The sequence below is a fragment of the Saccoglossus kowalevskii genome, chromosome 17, assembly GCF_978046115.1.
Source record: "Saccoglossus kowalevskii chromosome 17, keSacKowa6.1, whole genome shotgun sequence".
Classification (NCBI taxonomy): Eukaryota; Metazoa; Hemichordata; class Enteropneusta; family Harrimaniidae; genus Saccoglossus; species Saccoglossus kowalevskii.
In genome coordinates, this window is record NC_140657.1 from 26,563,197 (window position 1) to 26,581,848 (window position 18,652).

Sequence of the window (18,652 nt, forward strand, 5' to 3'; positions counted from 1 at the left end):
AATGTTATTGAACGCAATGCGGAAGAGATTGATGTTGTAGTACGATATTTTGGCTTGGATTTTGATGCGAAAACGGCATGATTTTTTTTAAATAAAAAAATTAGTTGTTTTTAAAAAATAAACTGGTCATCTGAAGAATAATTTAACATTGTTCACAGTGATAACAGCTCATTCTCGAAAGGAAGCTTACCCGCTCACGCTAGTCACGATAAAAATCATACACGTGTACTCTTGAATAGACAGACGTCAATGACTACGGTAAAACTTAGACTCTATTTTAGCCGGCAGGATTGATTGAAATGTCCGAAAAATGACGCCAAAATACACCTTAAAAGTCCCATTTTATTTTCTTAAATCCCATTTTAGTTATCCAAGGGCGAATTTACGGCAGAATTTGGTCCCTCAAATAAGGGACACGTGAGCTTTGATTCTAACTGGATACATTGCACTGGGTCGGGGAGATAGTTTGCTAAACTTCCATGTATCTTTTGTCCAATGGGTACCTGTACTTCGAACATTCGCAAGTTTTCCTAGGTAGTGCGAGACAGCTTTGTCTTTTGACCTATTAGTTTTGTGCTGACCTCTTCTCCGCGTCTTGATGTTTTGTTTTGCTTGTCATAATACTGATTGATGACTTTGTTTAGATTTTGAGTTACAACTCGGCCACGACCTTTGCTTTTACCGTGAAACATGAGGAAGTTTACGTCAATTGACGGACATTGCATTTTTTAAAAACTAATGAAGCACACTGTCTATCATCCCCATTTTTTTATTTGCTGATTTCTATTCTGAAAAATTTGACCGTCCGAAAATGCACCTTAATTTTGACTCTAAAAACACGTCACATTTCTAACACCAATTATTTAAAACCGGTCGAAATTTTGGAGTTTTTACGGTACTTTAGATATCAGTGTGAAAGCTTAAAATTGGTTAATTATGCAAATTAGGTAATTAATATGTACAGATTTTAACCCACAATTATTCAGGTCTGTCTATTGTCCTACAGCATCCATGTACATTCATTGATATGTGATGTATAGTACCTGAGATATCAGTGTGAAAGTTGGTTAATTATGCAAATTAGGTGATTAATATGCACAAATATTTACCGGAAACTAATTGGGTTTGCATAATTCTAGATTCATTGAAATGTGATGATTAGTACTTTAGATATCAGTAGAAAAGCTGAAAATTAATTATGCAAATTAGGTAATTAATATGCACAATTATTTACCCTAAAACTAATCAGGTCTCTGCATAGTCCTAAAGGATCTATGTACCAAGTTTCATTGAAATGCGATGATTAGTACTTGAGATACCCGTGGAAAAGCTGAAAATTAACTAATTATGCAAATTAGGTGATTAATATGCACAAATATTTATCGAAAACAATCAATCTCTGCATAGTCCTTGAGTATGTAAGTACCAAGTTTCATTGAAATGTAATGCTAACTACTTATATCAAATGCTGAAAATTAATTTATTATGCAAATTAGGTAATTAATATGTACTGATATTACCATAAAAACTATCAGGTCTGTGCAGTGTCGTATGACATCTATGTACCAAGTTTCATTGAAATGTGATGATTAGTACTTGAGATATCAGTGGAAAAACCGAAAATTGACTAATCATTATGCAAATTAGGTAATTAGTATCCACGGATTATTACCAAAAACTAATCAAAACCTAGCATTAGTTCAGAGCATCTATGTACCAAGTTTCATCAAAATCCAATGAGTGGTTGTTTAGATATCAGTGGAACAGTCATGGAACCACTAAAAAATAGCTAATTATCATGCAAATTAGGTAATTAATATGCACGGATTTTTACCAAAAATTAATTAAATCTGTGCATATGTTCAGAGCATCTATGTACCAAGTTTCATCAAAATCCAATGAGTGGTTCTTTAGATATCAGTGGAACAGTCATAGAACAGCTAAAAATTAGCTAATTATCATGCAAATTAGGTAATTAACGAGCATGGATTTTTCCCAAAACCTAATCAAATCTGCGCATTGGCCAAGAGCATCTATGCACCAAGTTTCATCAAAAACCGATGTATGGTTCTTGAGATAGCAGTGGAACAGTCGGACACACATACACACAAACACACACACACATACACACATACAGACACACTAACTGCAAAGACTCCCATTTTGTGCTTCGCACATGGGAGTCAAACACTGCTTAACCATTCTCTCTACTCAGAAGAAAAAAAAAAAACAATGAATAGGAATCAGTGCCTAAGAAAAACATGACTGACTATAATCTAGGTGTCCAGAACGATTATGATATTTATTGTACATTGATATGAGGCTGTAAACAAGTGCTCCACCAATCTTCGCCACTGGTTGCGAGATTTGCTCGTGATCAATTTAACGTTTTGAGCATATGCATTCAAGAAATCTTTGATTACTGACATCCAAACAGTTGGCATACCAATAATAACTACTCACCTGGGTTGAACAAAACAATGGCTCTTAAGCATCCTAACTCTGTCTTATCCATCTTCATTTCTCTCATTTTTGCCACCAGTTCGGTGAGTACACGGTCAAAGATAGTACCTACTCCGGCACTGTGTGCGCTGTTTCTGTGCACATGTAAACCAGTAGCTAATAAGATTCCATCTTTAACAGCGATAGAGCGATGCGAAAAAGCTGCGATTAACAGTTCATTCCAACCTATGACAAATAAATCCATCAAAAAGTATTATTACAAGCATTGAAAATGTACAGTCATTGTTCTATATTCAATGCCAAATCCCATCACTAGCAGCGAATAGCCTGATGCGATCAGTCCTTGCAGCCAACGTACTGTAATGAGCTGTACATATGTGGTTAAATCACTAAAAAGTGTAATCCAGTAAAAATCCAGTATATACTGTAAAACATGTCTTTTTCACGAGCATGTCTTTTTAGCAAATTTAGCGAGAGAACTGATTCGCTAATTCAAGATATTGCTAATGACTTTATTATAAATTCAAAATGGCAAAGCTTGGGGATTTGTATAAAGTTATTTGGAACATAAAAATCTGGGGCGCTTCCTAATTACACTTGACAGTTTTTCTTTGTTTTTATGGAGGTGATAACTGCACATTTGTTTTGGCACGAGACAGACAAGTATTGTGAGAACAGGAAATCAACAATGACAAAAGAGATTCGCTAAATCAACATTTTGCTATTACGTCATTTTACCACAATTCGCTAAAATTGCATGCCGCTTTTTCAACATGTTTTACTTACAGTAGAATCACTGTACTGAACAAAATCATGCAAGCCATCTCAGAGAAACAGTTATTAAAATTATTTGCATCTATAACAAAGTAAGTATGATCCTGATACAAAGCCATCTTCATCTGCTGAAATGATTACAAGCACATTTACAGACTGTGGATTTTAAGACAAAACAACACAACCTATGGCATTACATAAAAGTATAGTGCTTCTATGCAAACTTTCAACAGATCAGGCTGAGATAGCTCAGCTGTTAGCAATGCACATTTCAATTAAAGAATTGAGGATATCATCACAAAATGAACAAATTTGAGAGAGGTCCACCTGTAGAAGCTATGTGTATACTATCAAATCAATCAGACTTGCGGTTTTTACCAAAAATGACAAAAATATTTATAATGAAATGAACAAATCTAAGTGAAGTTTCCCTATGGTACATATCCACAAAGTATCAAAGCAATCAGGCAAGTAGTTTCCAAGAAGTTGAAAAAGTAAAAAGTTGATGCAAATGATGGAAAATTGTCTGAGAAATGGCTCTTGATGCACCAATGAACAAACAAACAGAACCAACATTAAAAGTTCTCGATTTCAGACTACACACAAAACAAGGACTAACAACTTATCCATATTCCGAAAAATACATTAAAGTAAAACTTACCGCCATCTATTTTTTATTAAAAAAGCAAAAAGGGTAAGTACCTGCCCGTAGTAAAATAACTTGATCATCCAAAGGAAGTTCTGTAAAGTGTGGAATTCTCTTTGCCCATTCAACCAAAGTGAATAACTGTTTATCTGCTGCTTGGCATATATTGGTGACTGGATCGTTCTGCGGAATCAGAAAATATGCATTTCAAATTATAATCATGCGTAAAAGCATGTTGTTGTGGTGCCACATTTTTCCAACAATCCAAACCTGATCCTGTTTTAGAAAACCCAAGATTAGTGTGGTACGTTTGGTTAGATGTACAATCAGCCTGTATCAGCAACTTAAGGAACAGCATCCATATATATATGGCATATACTGTAAAAATTATTTTCTCATTGTAGTAAAAATAATTTTGTTTTTTCTTATGCACAAATAATTAGAATACTCTTTGGTCGATTCAATAAAAAGTGATTGTTTTTTTTTTTTGGGATGAACATTGATACAGACAGACATTTGACATGATATGATCCACCCATGTCAGGTTTAGCGAGAATTTCACACAAACACAATGGCCATGTCGGGGAGCTTTGTATAAGTATGCCAAATCTGTGAAAAAACAAGTCATTGAAAATGACACAGTCCCTGTTATACTTTTGAAAGTTCTCTTTGTGCTCGTCATATTAAAACGAAGGGGTTATCGCGAGCGTGTCCTTGAAACTTGAGTTCCAAGTGGCGTATACAACAGATTGTTTATTTACATCAAAACACGTGTTCCATGTAGTAGTAATATGGCCAAAAATAAAAACGGCCGTTATTCGGCCATCTTTGATCTGATTATGAAACACACTGATATGTATGATGTATGTGCTAAATACAAATGAAAATGGTACATAAATTGTGGAAATATAGCAGTAAGGCCAAAAAGTCAGATTGCTGTCAATCGGCCATCCTTGACCAGATTTTGAAACAAATTGTCATGGACATGCATCCTAACATGTATAAAGTACATGTATGTGCCAAATTTGAATGAAAACTGACAGGGCACGTCCAAGATACCGCATAAAAAAACAAAAACAAGATGCCTGCCAGTCGACCATCTTTGATCCAATTGCGAAATAAATCGTATCTTAACATGTATAATCTATGTACCAAGTTTGAATGACAACTGACAAAGCATGTCCAAAATACAACATTTTCAAAAAAAAGATGGCTGCCAGTTGGCCATTTTGAATTGAATCGCTAAACCACTGCATGTGCATATGTCCCACATAAGGTACTAGGCACATGCAAAGAATGAACGGAATCTGTCCATAGGATTCTGAAATATGACTCTGGACAGACTGACGCACGAACGGGCGGACGGACGGACGGACGGACGGACGGACAGACAGACAGACAGACTCAGGAACTCACGGACGATCGGGACATGTATTATAACATGTATGATCTATGTACTAAATTTGAATGAAAACTGACATAGCATGTCCAAAATAAAACATTTTCAAAAAACAAGATGGCTGCCAGTCGGCCATCTTTGATCCAATTGTGAAATAAATCGTCATGGACATGTATCCTAACATGTATAATCTATGTACCAAGTTTGAATGAAAACTGACCAAGCATGTCCAAAGTACACCATTTTCAAAAAATAAGATGGCTGCCAGTCGGCCATTTTGAATCGAATCGCTAAACCACTGCATGTGCATATGTCCCACATAAAGTACTAGGCACATGCAAAGAATGAAAGGAATCGGTCCAAAGGATTCTGAGATATGACTCCGGACGGACGCAGACCGAATTATAAGTCCCCGTTTTCGGACTTCGTGGGACATTCAAGTTTCCTCAAAAAATGTATAATGCATATTCATTGTCAGATTAATTTAGAAACACTCAGAAATTCAAAATTACGCCACTGAGAGCTTCTTCTATCTGAGAAGCTTATACATACAGTTGTGTATACTGACAGCATCAGGTAGCTATCCAATCTAATATGTGAATTCACGTATTGAATCACTCATGGCAACCATATATAGTAGCAATGAACTTTTCAACAACCTAGAGCTAACATCATTCAAGCTGTCAGATGAGCAATGCTTTCTAATTCTATACATGTTTACTGAGGGAAAGTTCTGATCTACATGTATATGCATTGCTTTAAAACACTTTCCTTGCGTAAAGTTAGTTACATTTATGTCACAAATAAAATAAATTTCTGTTTTGTAGAAATCATCGCTGGTAGAATGTTATAGTTACACCAGAGATGTAATTTAACACATACATGAGATGTTAAATGTTTTCTTTTTCAATTTCCTTTATAACAATGATTTCTGAACTATGACTTGCACATTTTAGAGGACCATGAATTAATAGGTACATTTAATAATTAGTTTTGTAAAATGAATTGGGTTTGTAAATATTAATAGTGTTTTTATAGCAGTGGAATTTGATTTGTTCCAAGAAATGACAGTAACACATTACCAGAGGGCATACTTAAAATGCAGCACTATGTTATTGTCCTTTCAAACAAAGTAGATCACTAGGGAGACGAATCTTGGCAAGCAATAATCAACAAGACTTTTATGTAATCCTATCCTATTTCATCCATCTCATTTACAACCTACGCTACTTTCTGTGTGGTCAGACAATCAAGACAATGAATTCAAAAGAGCTGCGCATTTCACTTGCTTAACATTACAATCTGTCATAAATCAGGTATCCATCTGCTCTTCAGATAGAAAGACTCACCGGTGTATCTACGTATGTATCTGTTTTGGGTTCGACGTGTATCTCTGCCTCCAGGATCTTCTCCACCGGCATGTCACTATTAGCATTACTTGTGCTTTCTACCTCACCATCACCGCCTGCTTTATCTTTGCGCTGCCGTTCTTCCTGAACAGCTGAGTGGAAAATAACAAGATACAGATTAAGAATGCAACCCTAGTCAGGGAAATGTCAGGGGATTGAACTTAAGTTAAAATGAAGACCTGTCCACCTGTCCCAGACAGGTAGGTTTTATATGGGATAGGCATGCTAATACTTCTGGAAATGACCTGGGAGCTAAAAATTGTTCTCTTGGCATGCCCACAGCAATAAAGTGATTAGGAGAGTTGTGTTAAAATATCTTCAAAATAATATGGATTTGAAGAGTATTAATTAGCTCTCCTGGGTCTTGATCTAGATAATTGTTAGGCGAGAGGAATGATCACTGTCCATAGAAAGTAATTAAGGTCCAGATAGATATATACAATAATTATCTGTATCTACAGAAAGTTCACAAGTCAGATTAATGAAAATGTTATGTTTTCATGAATTTTTCAAAAAATGTTTGGCACTTATAGCCAGCCACGTTTTTCAAGAATTCACATTATCGTCTATGGGAGATTGATTACCGGTAGTAGTGTGAGACCAATACACTTATCTATGGGAAGTTTAATTAGTAGTGTGAGACCTACACATGCAGAGTTTAGTTCATGTACGTGTATACTGTTTGTTGTTAATGAAAAAGAACAAGTCATTGTCAATGACACGTCCCCGTTCCGTTCATATTTGAGTGACATATACATTCAAAGCAGATCATGACCGAAATGCACCTGCATATGTACAACACATTGTACTAAATCTGAACAAAATCCATGCATGCATGACTGAGATCCGGTTCTGGAATTGTGAAAATACGTGATTTTAATGCATTTTCGGCCTTAAAATGGCCATCATTCAGCTATTGCTAAGCGGATCATGAAACAAATGCACATATCTATTTGTGACATGATGCACCATGTGTGTGTGAAGTTTGAACTTGATCAATCCAGACATGTCTTGGATACGGATCCAGAACTGAATTCTTTAAGAAAATGGCCGCCAGTCGGCCATTTCGAACTTGATCCGAAAAAAAAAATGACGTGCATCAAGGTCCTATTATGTTTAATGTAAGTACCGAATTTGAACAAAATCCGTCCATGCATAACTGAGATCCGGGTTCGGAATGGTGAAAATGTGCGATTTCAATGCATTTTCGGCCTTAAAGTGGCCGCCATTTGGCTATCGTTAATGGGATCATGAAACAAATGCACATACATATTTGTGACATGATGTACCTTGTGTGTGTGAAGTTTGAACTTGATCAATCCAGACATGTCTCGGATACGGATCCAGAACTGAATTCTTTAAAACAAAATGGCCGCCAGTCGGCCATTTCGAACTTGATCTGAAAAAAAAAATGACGTGCATCAAGGTCCTATTATGTTTAATGTATGTACCAAATTTGAATGAAATCCGTCCATGCATAACTGAGATCTGGGTCCTGAATGGTGAAAATGTGCGATTTCAATGCATTTTCGGCCTTAAAGCGGCCGCCATTTGGCTATCGTTAATGGGATCATGAAACAAATGCACATACATATTTGTGACATGATGTACCTTGTGTGTGTGAAGTTTGAACTTGATCAATCCAGACATGTCTCTGATACGGATCCAGAACTGAATTCTTTAAAACAAAATGGCCGCCAGTCGGCCATTTCGAACTTGATCCGAAAAAAAAAATGACGTGCATCAAGGTCCTATTATATTTAATGTATGTACCAAATTTGAACGAAATCCGTCCATGCATAACTGAGATCCGGGTCCGGAATGGTGAAAATGTGCCATTTTGATGCATTTTCGGCCTTAAAATGGCCGCTATTCGGCTATCGTTAATCGGATCATGAAAAAAATGCATGTGCATATGTCCCATATAATGTGTGATGTATGAGTGAAGTTTGAACATAATCGGTCCATGCATGTTCGAGATACAGGTGATCACGGACGCACGGACGCACGGACGGACGCACACAGGGCAAAACATAAGTCCCCGTTTTCGGACTCCGTCCGAACGGGGACTAATAAAAGGAGACAGTCGTCAAGCCATGCATGACCTTCACATTGTCGTCTACAGGAGGAGGTTTAGTGCGAGACCTTCACATTGTCGTCTGCGGGAGGTTTATTATGTGACCTGTACATTATCGTCTATGGAATTATAGTTAGTAGTGTGAGACCTGTACACTCATCTATGGGAAGTTTAATTATTAGTGCGAGACTTTCACATTGTCGTCTTGGTGATTTTGACGATTGCGCAGATCTACGAGTACAAATTGAGACGTTTCCAAGCTTTAATTAGGCATTTTTTAGGTGATTGGAAGGTATCGAAGGAGTCACCGGCGGTAATTAGTGCTAGTAGCGCCCAGGTCAAACCTTATACTTGTGATTTCCATTAGAAGAGAGTATGGATTGTGGGAAAATCAATGTTTATCAACACAAATATTGCACATGTGTAGCCTGACGACTGCCGCCCTTTAACAAGACATGTACATTGTTGTCTACGAGGAGTTAGTATTGAACCATTGAGCTATATCAAGCGCTTCTGAAATCCTGTTTAAAATAAAGTATTGAACAGAGTCTATACTAGATTTTACCATAAGTCCAATATCTTAATGGAGAGAATCAGTGATGCAAAAATAAAGAGAATAAATGCAAATTGTTTACAAAGTCTTTGTGTTTCCATTCAAGCACCCACTACATGCACATAAATGCAACAGTAAAACACAATTGTACATCCATTAAAGATTAGTGATCATAAACCCATAAAGGATGAACAACGTTAATTTCACTTTTACTCCCCATGCAAGATACAATTCCCCAAATACAGACGTGGATGGTGTTATTTTGGCTCGTCACTGTTTGTCAAAATTACTAATCACTAAGACGTGTTATGTGAAGTACACATTGTCACTGTGATACAAGTGGAGCTACCAAGCTCAGCCTGTACGAATTCAAATTCATGAATTTGTCAAAATTGTGTGTACTCAAGAATATGCAAATACTTTAGAATTTATGAAGTACAATTGATCTTAGTACTGTAGAATACTTTATTTTCGCTTGGAATTTATTTTCGCTATTTTCGCTGAAGGGATGATTCCGTGAAAATAAAATACAGCCAATATACTTTTTTTCCTATATTTCACATTAAACTCATGAAAAATCAGTGAAAATAAATTCAAAGCAAAACGCCCAAAAAGCCTTTTCAGCGAAAATTAATTCCAGCGAAAATAAAGTATTCCACAGTATCTTGAAGCATTAAACCGGGTGCACAAAACATGTCTGTTTGACACTTAAAATTTGTTTAAAAAATGTTGATGCTGTCTCCCAAAACATGTTTAAATGCATATTATCTGGGTATTTTGATCGGTTAAAACTCAGCATTTCACAGAAACTTTAAGACTTGAAAAATGGATGATTTGGATAGGAGTCAAATGGACCATTTGAGAGAGAGTTTAATTATCTTCGTTAGGGCCAAGATCTAAACCCAATAGCAAAGGTAAATAGGAAGCAAAAGTGGCAAAATGAATCTTATCTATATATACGGGTAATGTTATATCCTTATGATAAAAAAAAATAGATAAGGGTGATTATAAAACCCCAGGTAATACACTAGTTACATGAAAAGGTACTAGTCAAAGTCAAGTCCAACTACACAACAACCATCATGCATATACAACCTCTTTGTCATAATTGTAAAAGCAACTTCATTGCAATTTCTTTTTTTTAAAATTCATATGCAAATTAAAACGACTCCAAACGGGACAAGATTTAAAATGATTTACAGTTATTAACAAAGAGGTTACAACTTAAACAAGAATTTCTTATCTCCATCCATATAAAAGACAAAACAAGACAACACTAAGAAGTACCACATTTAGCTACATTGTATACACCAAATAACTAGTGTTTTACCGCAATGTAGCAGTGTTACCTCCGAGCGGGCACGGTTATTTTTCTTTGCATCTAAAACTTAATATGACTAAATATTTAAGAAAACAGATGTACACATCTCTCGCAAGGAGGGAACACTGCTACACTGTTAGAGAAAGAATTTTTTTTCTACTAGCGTCACAAATATAAACGCACCAGTTGTATAAACCAGTGGTCAGAGACTCCCCCGAACTTTGGGAGACTTCAAATATTAGAAATGAAGCTTCCCAAAACAGAATTCAAAGCAAAGTATTTCTACTGCACTATGATGAAAAGTTTATTATTATATAACAACCCTTTCTGTACAGTTATTTTTCCCACCAAGATTTGAGGCAACTTTTTTTCTATGGGTCATAATTTGCATACCGATTTTTGATGACAAATTCCATCAACGGATATCCCTGAACTAGCCTGAAAAACTAGAAGTGACTTCGAGAAAAAACAAATTGATTTTAAATTATAATAATCCCAAACTATTTTATGACTTACGCCAAATACAATATTTCAAGAAGGCCACAGGATTGATTTCGATCACTTCTCGAAATTATAAAAATATATCTATCGCCCCTCTGCTCTGGTTGTAAGTGGGGCATGATTTTGACTAGTAGTACCTCACTCTTAGTGGAAAGTACCTGCATGTGGTCTAGCTCGTAAATTTTTGGTTGGTACAATACCTTCTCGGCGCATCCCCATAGCAATGCATTTCTGATATCGACAATATTGGCAACGGTTGCGCTGTCTTTTGTCAACGATGCAGTTCTTCTCATCCCGGCAGGCGTAATGCAAATCTTTTCGAACTGTTCGTTTGAAAAAGCCTTTACATCCTTCGCAGCTATAGACGCCATAGTGTTTCCCTGTAAAACAAGAAGAAGAATATTGCGTTAAAACACTGCTAAAGATTCCAGCATGAGGTGATGAGGACACTTAAAATTACTTTTCAATATCTGAAGAAAATGACAAAACTAAGATATAAGCAATATAGACAAAGATAAGGTCAAAGTTTAATGATCATACACACAATTCTGTCTACAACAGATGTAGATAATCTGATAGTTCCACATACAGTATGGACATTGAAAATATTCATTACAGCTCTGTGTGAATATATAAACACAATGAAAAATACACCAACACACGAGTCAGGTTCTCAACAACTAACAAAGTTAAGAATGTAATCACTTAAAATTAAATGCCAGTAAATTGCATAACACGTCTTTGCTTTAAAAGTGCATCTCCAAAAGAAGTGCACTCAAACCGAAAATTTCCATTTTTGTATACTGGATCATAAATAAATAAATATGTTTGACCACAGACGAATGTCATTTACATATATGTGCATGTGTTGCTAATAGAGCAAATGATGTACTATTTATTTCGAAAGGCCGAGAATCATGTCCAAATCATGTCCATGAACAAGTTGCTGGTATGTATAATTTCCAAAAGCGCAAATTCATTTCATTGTTCAATGTAAACAATTTTTGATATTTCTATTTGTAGATACTGAGATGCCAGCCTTTAGGGGTATCATGTCATTGCAACAAAGGTCAAGTACATTGCTCTGTCATAGTCATTGTACGCAACACTATTTATAGACATACTTTTGAATGTCAATGTAAACTGAAACTCAGACCCATTGTGGCCTTCGTCACACACAGTGACAAACATAAGGCTAGATCAATCAGTGGACTAAACCTGCATTCATACGTTCTGTTCAAAGGTAGTTTATATTTAGCATTAAAACCTAGGCTAGCCGATGTTTCAACACCAAAACCTTGTTCAAACACATATCTAGTCTTGCATCTCGCCTCAATGTTAACAACAATTTAGGCTAAGAACAGCCTTCCGATTCGGAGATGGGTCGGACTAAGTTAATATGTTCATCCATTTTTTTTTTCAAAATTGGATTACAATTAACTCTAGGTTACATGCCACGTTTTGCTACATGTGAAAGCGTTTTTAATCATCGCAACAGTGGAGATCTGTCAGTTGCATAATACAGTGTAACAAGCCACCATGCCCAAATATGGCAACAGTATTTGTATGTACGATATATAAACATTTGAATACGATACAATTTGCATAATATAGTAACCTTCACACCTCACTGTACATGCAGACTTACTGAAATATAAAATGCAAGATATTTCTTCTACCAATTTAATCAATCATAGAGACAATGTTTGCAATAGTGAACCTTCTTTGTCAATAGATGTCAGTAATCTGTGAAACATTTCATTTCAATTATGCGATTCCAAATTTGTTTTCAACAAAAAAATATTATAAATGAAGTGGAGAAAATATCTCCACAGGTAATAGCAACATCCTCAAAACTGAGAACAGGTTTCATTCATAGTAGACAGTGTTTTATTGTATTTTTTTTTCTATTTTTTGTAGCAATCAGATATTTTTATGTTAAAAAAAAGAATCACTGGTAATAATAAAAAAATATTCAATAGTCTGCGCATTATTTGTGTGTAAGAGCATTAACAACATATGGTGGGGATATGTAACCATAGCAACAAGACACATTTATCTCAGATGACATTAGTGGCCAGACAAGTGGTGATAAAATTGAAATGACAAGATAATTGATTATTTCTTAAAAGGTTAAACAAATGCAAGGAAATATCAGAGTTAAAATAAGGGTACATTATGACCCGGCAGTCTTATGAAGATTTGGTGCGGGCAAACTGAAATATGTTCGCATTGTAGTGACAGGCTGCATGGTTTGTAAAACTCAATGGTCAAAATTTGTGAACTCACCAAATATATTGCGAAAAAGCAAAATACACTTTATACAAAAATGATCCATTATTGAAAAAACACAATGTAAATGTAGACAACAATGTATCTCACAAAAATCCAGGTAAAGTGTATAGACCAGTCCATTATAATTTTTATTGAAATTAAAATTTGCAAATATCTTCAAGATACAATGTAGCTGGAGCATGTAGTAGACTCCATGTAGCTACAAGTGTATGCCATGTTGACTGTATAGAGGGGGGTAGCTGATACAGTTTTACAGGAAATAAAAAAGGCTTTTTACAATTTACAAGGAAAAAAAAGGACGTTTTTACAGTTCACAGTGAAAATTGAATTTTGCAGTGAATTGTGTCATCTAGTCGTTATACAGTTTCGAAAATGTAATTTCCCTGGATTATTCTTTACTTTTTTTTTATTTGGATGTATATTCTTGTACGTACCGAGAAAAATGACACATTTTTACAGTGTACGAAAAAAATATTTGATTACGTTGTACGTCTAGCCTGTGATTACAGAATTACAGAATTTATTTTTTCAATTTACGTTGTACAAACAAAAAAATATTGCAATTAGGTTGAACGAAAATAATCCCAGCCCCCCCCCCCCCTCTATATAAACTCCAATCTAAGAAATCCAATACTACTTCTAATACACCACATGTTTTGAAAAATCACAGAACTTGTAAATACCAACAAGGGGATAAATTATTGCAAAATCAGCCACAATATGGTATGGATGAAATGTTTATGCGACTCAACCCTGTGAATACAAAAGTCAAATTTCATCAAAAGTCACACAAAAAAAAACGTGAACAATACTTGCAAGGCAATACAAAATTATGTCTTGTTTGGTTCAAAATGATTAAAATCAATTTACAACACCTGTTGCGAATGGTTGGCGGTATCACTTCTACCATATCTAAGCCCCTATATAAGTCAGCGTAACATGTTCACACCTGTTTTTAATCCAGTGCAAGTATTACCCAGAATCTTCTAGTAAATCACGACAATAAGAATTACTCATCTTTAATATAACAATGAAATATCACTGTATCTGTATGATATTTTCTTTTTCCTATACAAAGACCAATGTTAAATGGATCAAACATTGCTGTTTTCATGGTTTTTGTTTCTTTACGCAAAAATTAGTTCTGTGACTGCATGTGTGTATGCAAGTTTTGTGAACAACGTAAAATAAAACCATAGTGCAAAAATCATGGATATTTAAATACCCATTCTACCACCCACAGTTTTCGTAACACGTAAACAAAGATGGCAGCTTTGACTATTACACAGACCAACGAATACAAACCGAGAGGTTACTAAGATTTAATTAGGTCATTTTTTTTAGTGATTGGAAGGTATCGAAGGAGTCATCCGCAGTAATTAGTGCAATTTGCTCATTGTCAAAATTCGTACTCGTGATTACATTGGAAGAGCGCATTGTGAGAAAATCAATGTTTATCAACACAAATGTTGCACATGCGTGGTATGACGACCACCGCCCTTTAAGTCGTTTTGCGAGGACTAGCTTATTCACATTCTGTTTTTTTCTTGTGCCCTACAACAGTGTGAAGGGACAAAAAATACAGATGTGGACCGAATAAAAACCAGACAGTACAACACGGGTGATTTACACATTATATTGTTACATAAAATAAAGCTATGACATTTTCCTGAAGAGAACAGAGTGCACATGGGCAACCTTGAGTTGCAGTCATTCATGTCAAATAGTTTGGATTTCAGTCACAAGTGAAGTCTGAGGGGAGCACTTCAAGAGTCATTAAATTAATCACTGTCATTCACTTCAGTAAACAATTTGATAAAAACCTTTTACGCCTTGACAAGCAAATAACCTTAGATTTGACTTGTCTAGAACAGGTGCCCGGAGTTTTAAATAATATAGGCTTCTCAAGATATCACAGTGTTCAATTTACTACTGATTTACTACCGTAGTAATTCAAATTACCCATAATCCTGTATGATTATTTAAAGCACAAATATTTCTTTTTGTAATTTCATCTACAATATTTGCTTTACAAATTATTAGAAGAATTCTATGGTCAAATTAATTAATTTTAATAATCTAGCATATAATAAAAGCAATTTTACGATTATAGGTTTTAGTACACTATTATAAAATACAACAATTCATAAACCACAGCACCATTGTAATACCCAAAGAATACATGTACCTCAAAGTACCGGTAAACGGAGTTAAGTCCTAATTGAAGCACTTGAAGTAACTTTGCACCCATGCCTTGTTTTGAGGGACCAATCACATGGCTTGTACCAATAAAGATGTGCAGCGAGTGATGTCAATATTTTGCATTAAAGCATTTCACGAGCAACAAACATTAAATGGTTGAAGATGTATTTTATTGCCAAACACAAGCTTAAAACGATGAGTTCATTCATTCAACCTGAAACAAAATGTGACCAAATACAGGAATTTACTCGAAAATATTCAAATCACAGCTTCCAAACAAGTCTTCACTCATGAATATTCAAATCACGGCTTCCAAACACAAGTCTTCACTCATGAATATTCAAATCATAGCTTCCAAAACACAAGTCTCCACTCATGAATATTCAAATCACAGCTTCCAAAACACAAGTCTCCACTCATGAATATTCAAATCACAGCTTCCAAAACACAAGTCTTCACTCATGAATATTCAAATCATAGCTTCCAAAACACAAGTCTCCACTCATGAATATTCAAATCACAGCTTCCAAAACACAAGTCTTCACTCATGAATATTCAAATCACAACATTCAAAAACAAGGAATATATATACTTGTAAAACTACCACAGATTCTAAATAGTTACAGCATGCCATGTGCCGTCGTACATCTAGAGCACAGTGGAAACAAACATGACTTGCAATATTGGTTGTAAGTCACTTGAGTCATGGCAAGCCTATTTCACAAACTGAGTGATTGCCAAATTTTCAGTGGTACAAACCTTGTGACTTAAGTAGTGTTGTCATAGATACAGGTAATATTTTAATGATTCAGTAAATAAATGCGTGATTTTTGGCTTATATACACTTCTTTTGGAGTTGTGCTTCGAATGAATGCAAACACAGTACACATACATGTAACAGCTAGTTGAGAACACATTAAATGAATGCAAACACAGTACACATACATGTAACAGCTAGTTGAGAACACATTATTAAATGAATGCAAACACAGTACATACATGTAACAGCTAGTTGAGAACACATTAAATGAATGCAAACACAGTACATACATGTAACAGCTAGTTGAGAACACATTAAATGAATGCAAACACAGTACATACATGTAACAGCTAGTTGAGAACACATTAAATGAAGCATCAATCAATCATCTCGTCTCGTCTCTTCTGTTTTTTAATCAGATATGTAGCCTTCTCAATGCATATACATGTAGCAGTGACACAAATTAGTGTCAAAACCCGTTTCAAATTCATCATTTTAGAAGTAATTAGGGGTGTCAATCTGTTCAAGAAAACAATTTCAAATAATACTCATTCATCTTTGGCATAGAAACATGACCAGATATCAGTTCAGTTCAGTTTCAGAAGCAAACTACCAATATTTTGATTCGCACATTTATCAAGTTAAGTTGGGAGCGTTTAGTAATAACTGTTGTGTAGTTTTGGTAAAAGGGTAATTAAAGCTTCAGATATATATATTTTTTCCTACTGGCTACATTTCCACACTTCGTAGCCCTAAGCTACGATACACAAGACAGGTGGCATTTTACGATGATTGTTTAAACGATCAGTTTAAAAAAAAAAAAATTAATGGTGATTTCAATAAACCACTTTGCCACAGTGATGGCTATTTATCTTCATTTTTCAGGACTTTCCAGGCTACTTTTCAAATTTCGTAATTTTCCACCTCTATACACAGTTGTGTATATTATACCCATATAAAGGCAATGGCATACCATGTCAAATGTATCGCTTTAAACTCAGATGAATGTTTCCAAATTTATTCTGGACAAGACTTTGTTATATAAAACTACTAAGTTCAATTTAAGTATTGATTGAGTGTCAGGCACAGACAGATTTGCATGCATGATGGTAAACACTTATTTGTTTGACAGCACTACAAAGAGTGAATGAAACTGCAACAGCTGTGCAATGCACTAAAGGTGTTCCCAGCAATTTACAGTGATATTAGAAATCGCTATTATCACATAATATACTTGTGGACAGTTGTCTATCATTATTACAGATAAAGTAACACTCAACTATAATTTACATACTTTTATTGAGTGGGGAAAACGACGACAACTTGTCATAGAAGTCTGGAAATAATGAACTGATTTAGCAGCACTTTGGAGACTAATTGTCACCAGGAAACTACTTGCTCACTGACAAGTAAAAATCATTAGTCCATCCACACGAATATGCAGTGAAATCCACTCATTATAAATGTATATCTCTGGTCTAATTTAGACAGAATGACCAACATTTTCATTTTAATACAACTGATATAAAAAAAAATTCAAAATGGCTGCCATGATATTGGACATTGTATTATAAACGCGAAAGAAAATATAAAAATATAGAAACATAATGCATTAGATTGTCAACCTAATTATGCCAATATCATTAATATACATGAAGCAGAATAAGCGTGGTTTCGAAAATGTATGCATGCCTAGTAATACAAATGAATAATATTGGATTTTGTAAATACATAATATTTCAAATAAAAGAATTAGCATACAAATTGCAAAAATAATTTTGTATTCGAGAGGCTCCAGAGATATGACAATATAAATATGATATATAAAAACATAATATAGAATGCAATATTTATGATATAGGATAAAAATATCTGGGGTCACAGATCACATATACATGACAAGCATATGATTTTACATACATGTAACAAATTTGCCAAAATAAGTATCTATCGACCATATTTACAAGACAATGCATGTCATGAAATTATTGCAGATCTGTTGGCAAAGATTTGGTTCATTAATAACTGCCATAGTTTTTTTTATGACCACAAACTTTGTAACAACTGCCATAAAAATATGTAAATTAATGACAAAATGAAATGTGAAATTAGGTTAGAGTAAAAAGGCTCACGTGAAATGTTTTTAGGAAATAGAACCAATTTATTTTTATTACACAGGACTAATAATGTTGTAAATTTTTTTTTTATTCATTTAATATAAATTCAAATATCAAGGACATTCACAATTAAAA

General features: G+C 34.8%; 1 protein-coding gene across 2 annotated transcripts in view; it reads right to left on the bottom strand.

Annotated features, from left to right (window-relative positions):
* The window catches only part of LOC100329058 (retinoid X receptor-like protein), a 47,893-nt gene that overhangs the window by 5,742 nt on the left and 23,499 nt on the right, over window positions 1–18,652 (bottom strand). Inside the window, exons 3-6 of one of the 2 annotated variants that reach the window (XM_078005452.2) lie at window positions 11,302–11,523; window positions 6,632–6,783; window positions 3,940–4,066; window positions 2,464–2,688 (exon numbers count right to left, since the gene is read on the bottom strand). In XM_078005452.2, coding sequence (XP_077861578.2) covers window positions 2,464–2,688; window positions 3,940–4,066; window positions 6,632–6,783; window positions 11,302–11,523 — 726 coding nt within the window. The remainder of the gene's footprint in view (window positions 1–2,463; window positions 2,689–3,939; window positions 4,067–6,631; window positions 6,784–11,301; window positions 11,524–18,652) is intronic. The other variant, XM_002731651.4, reaches the window with a different exon arrangement.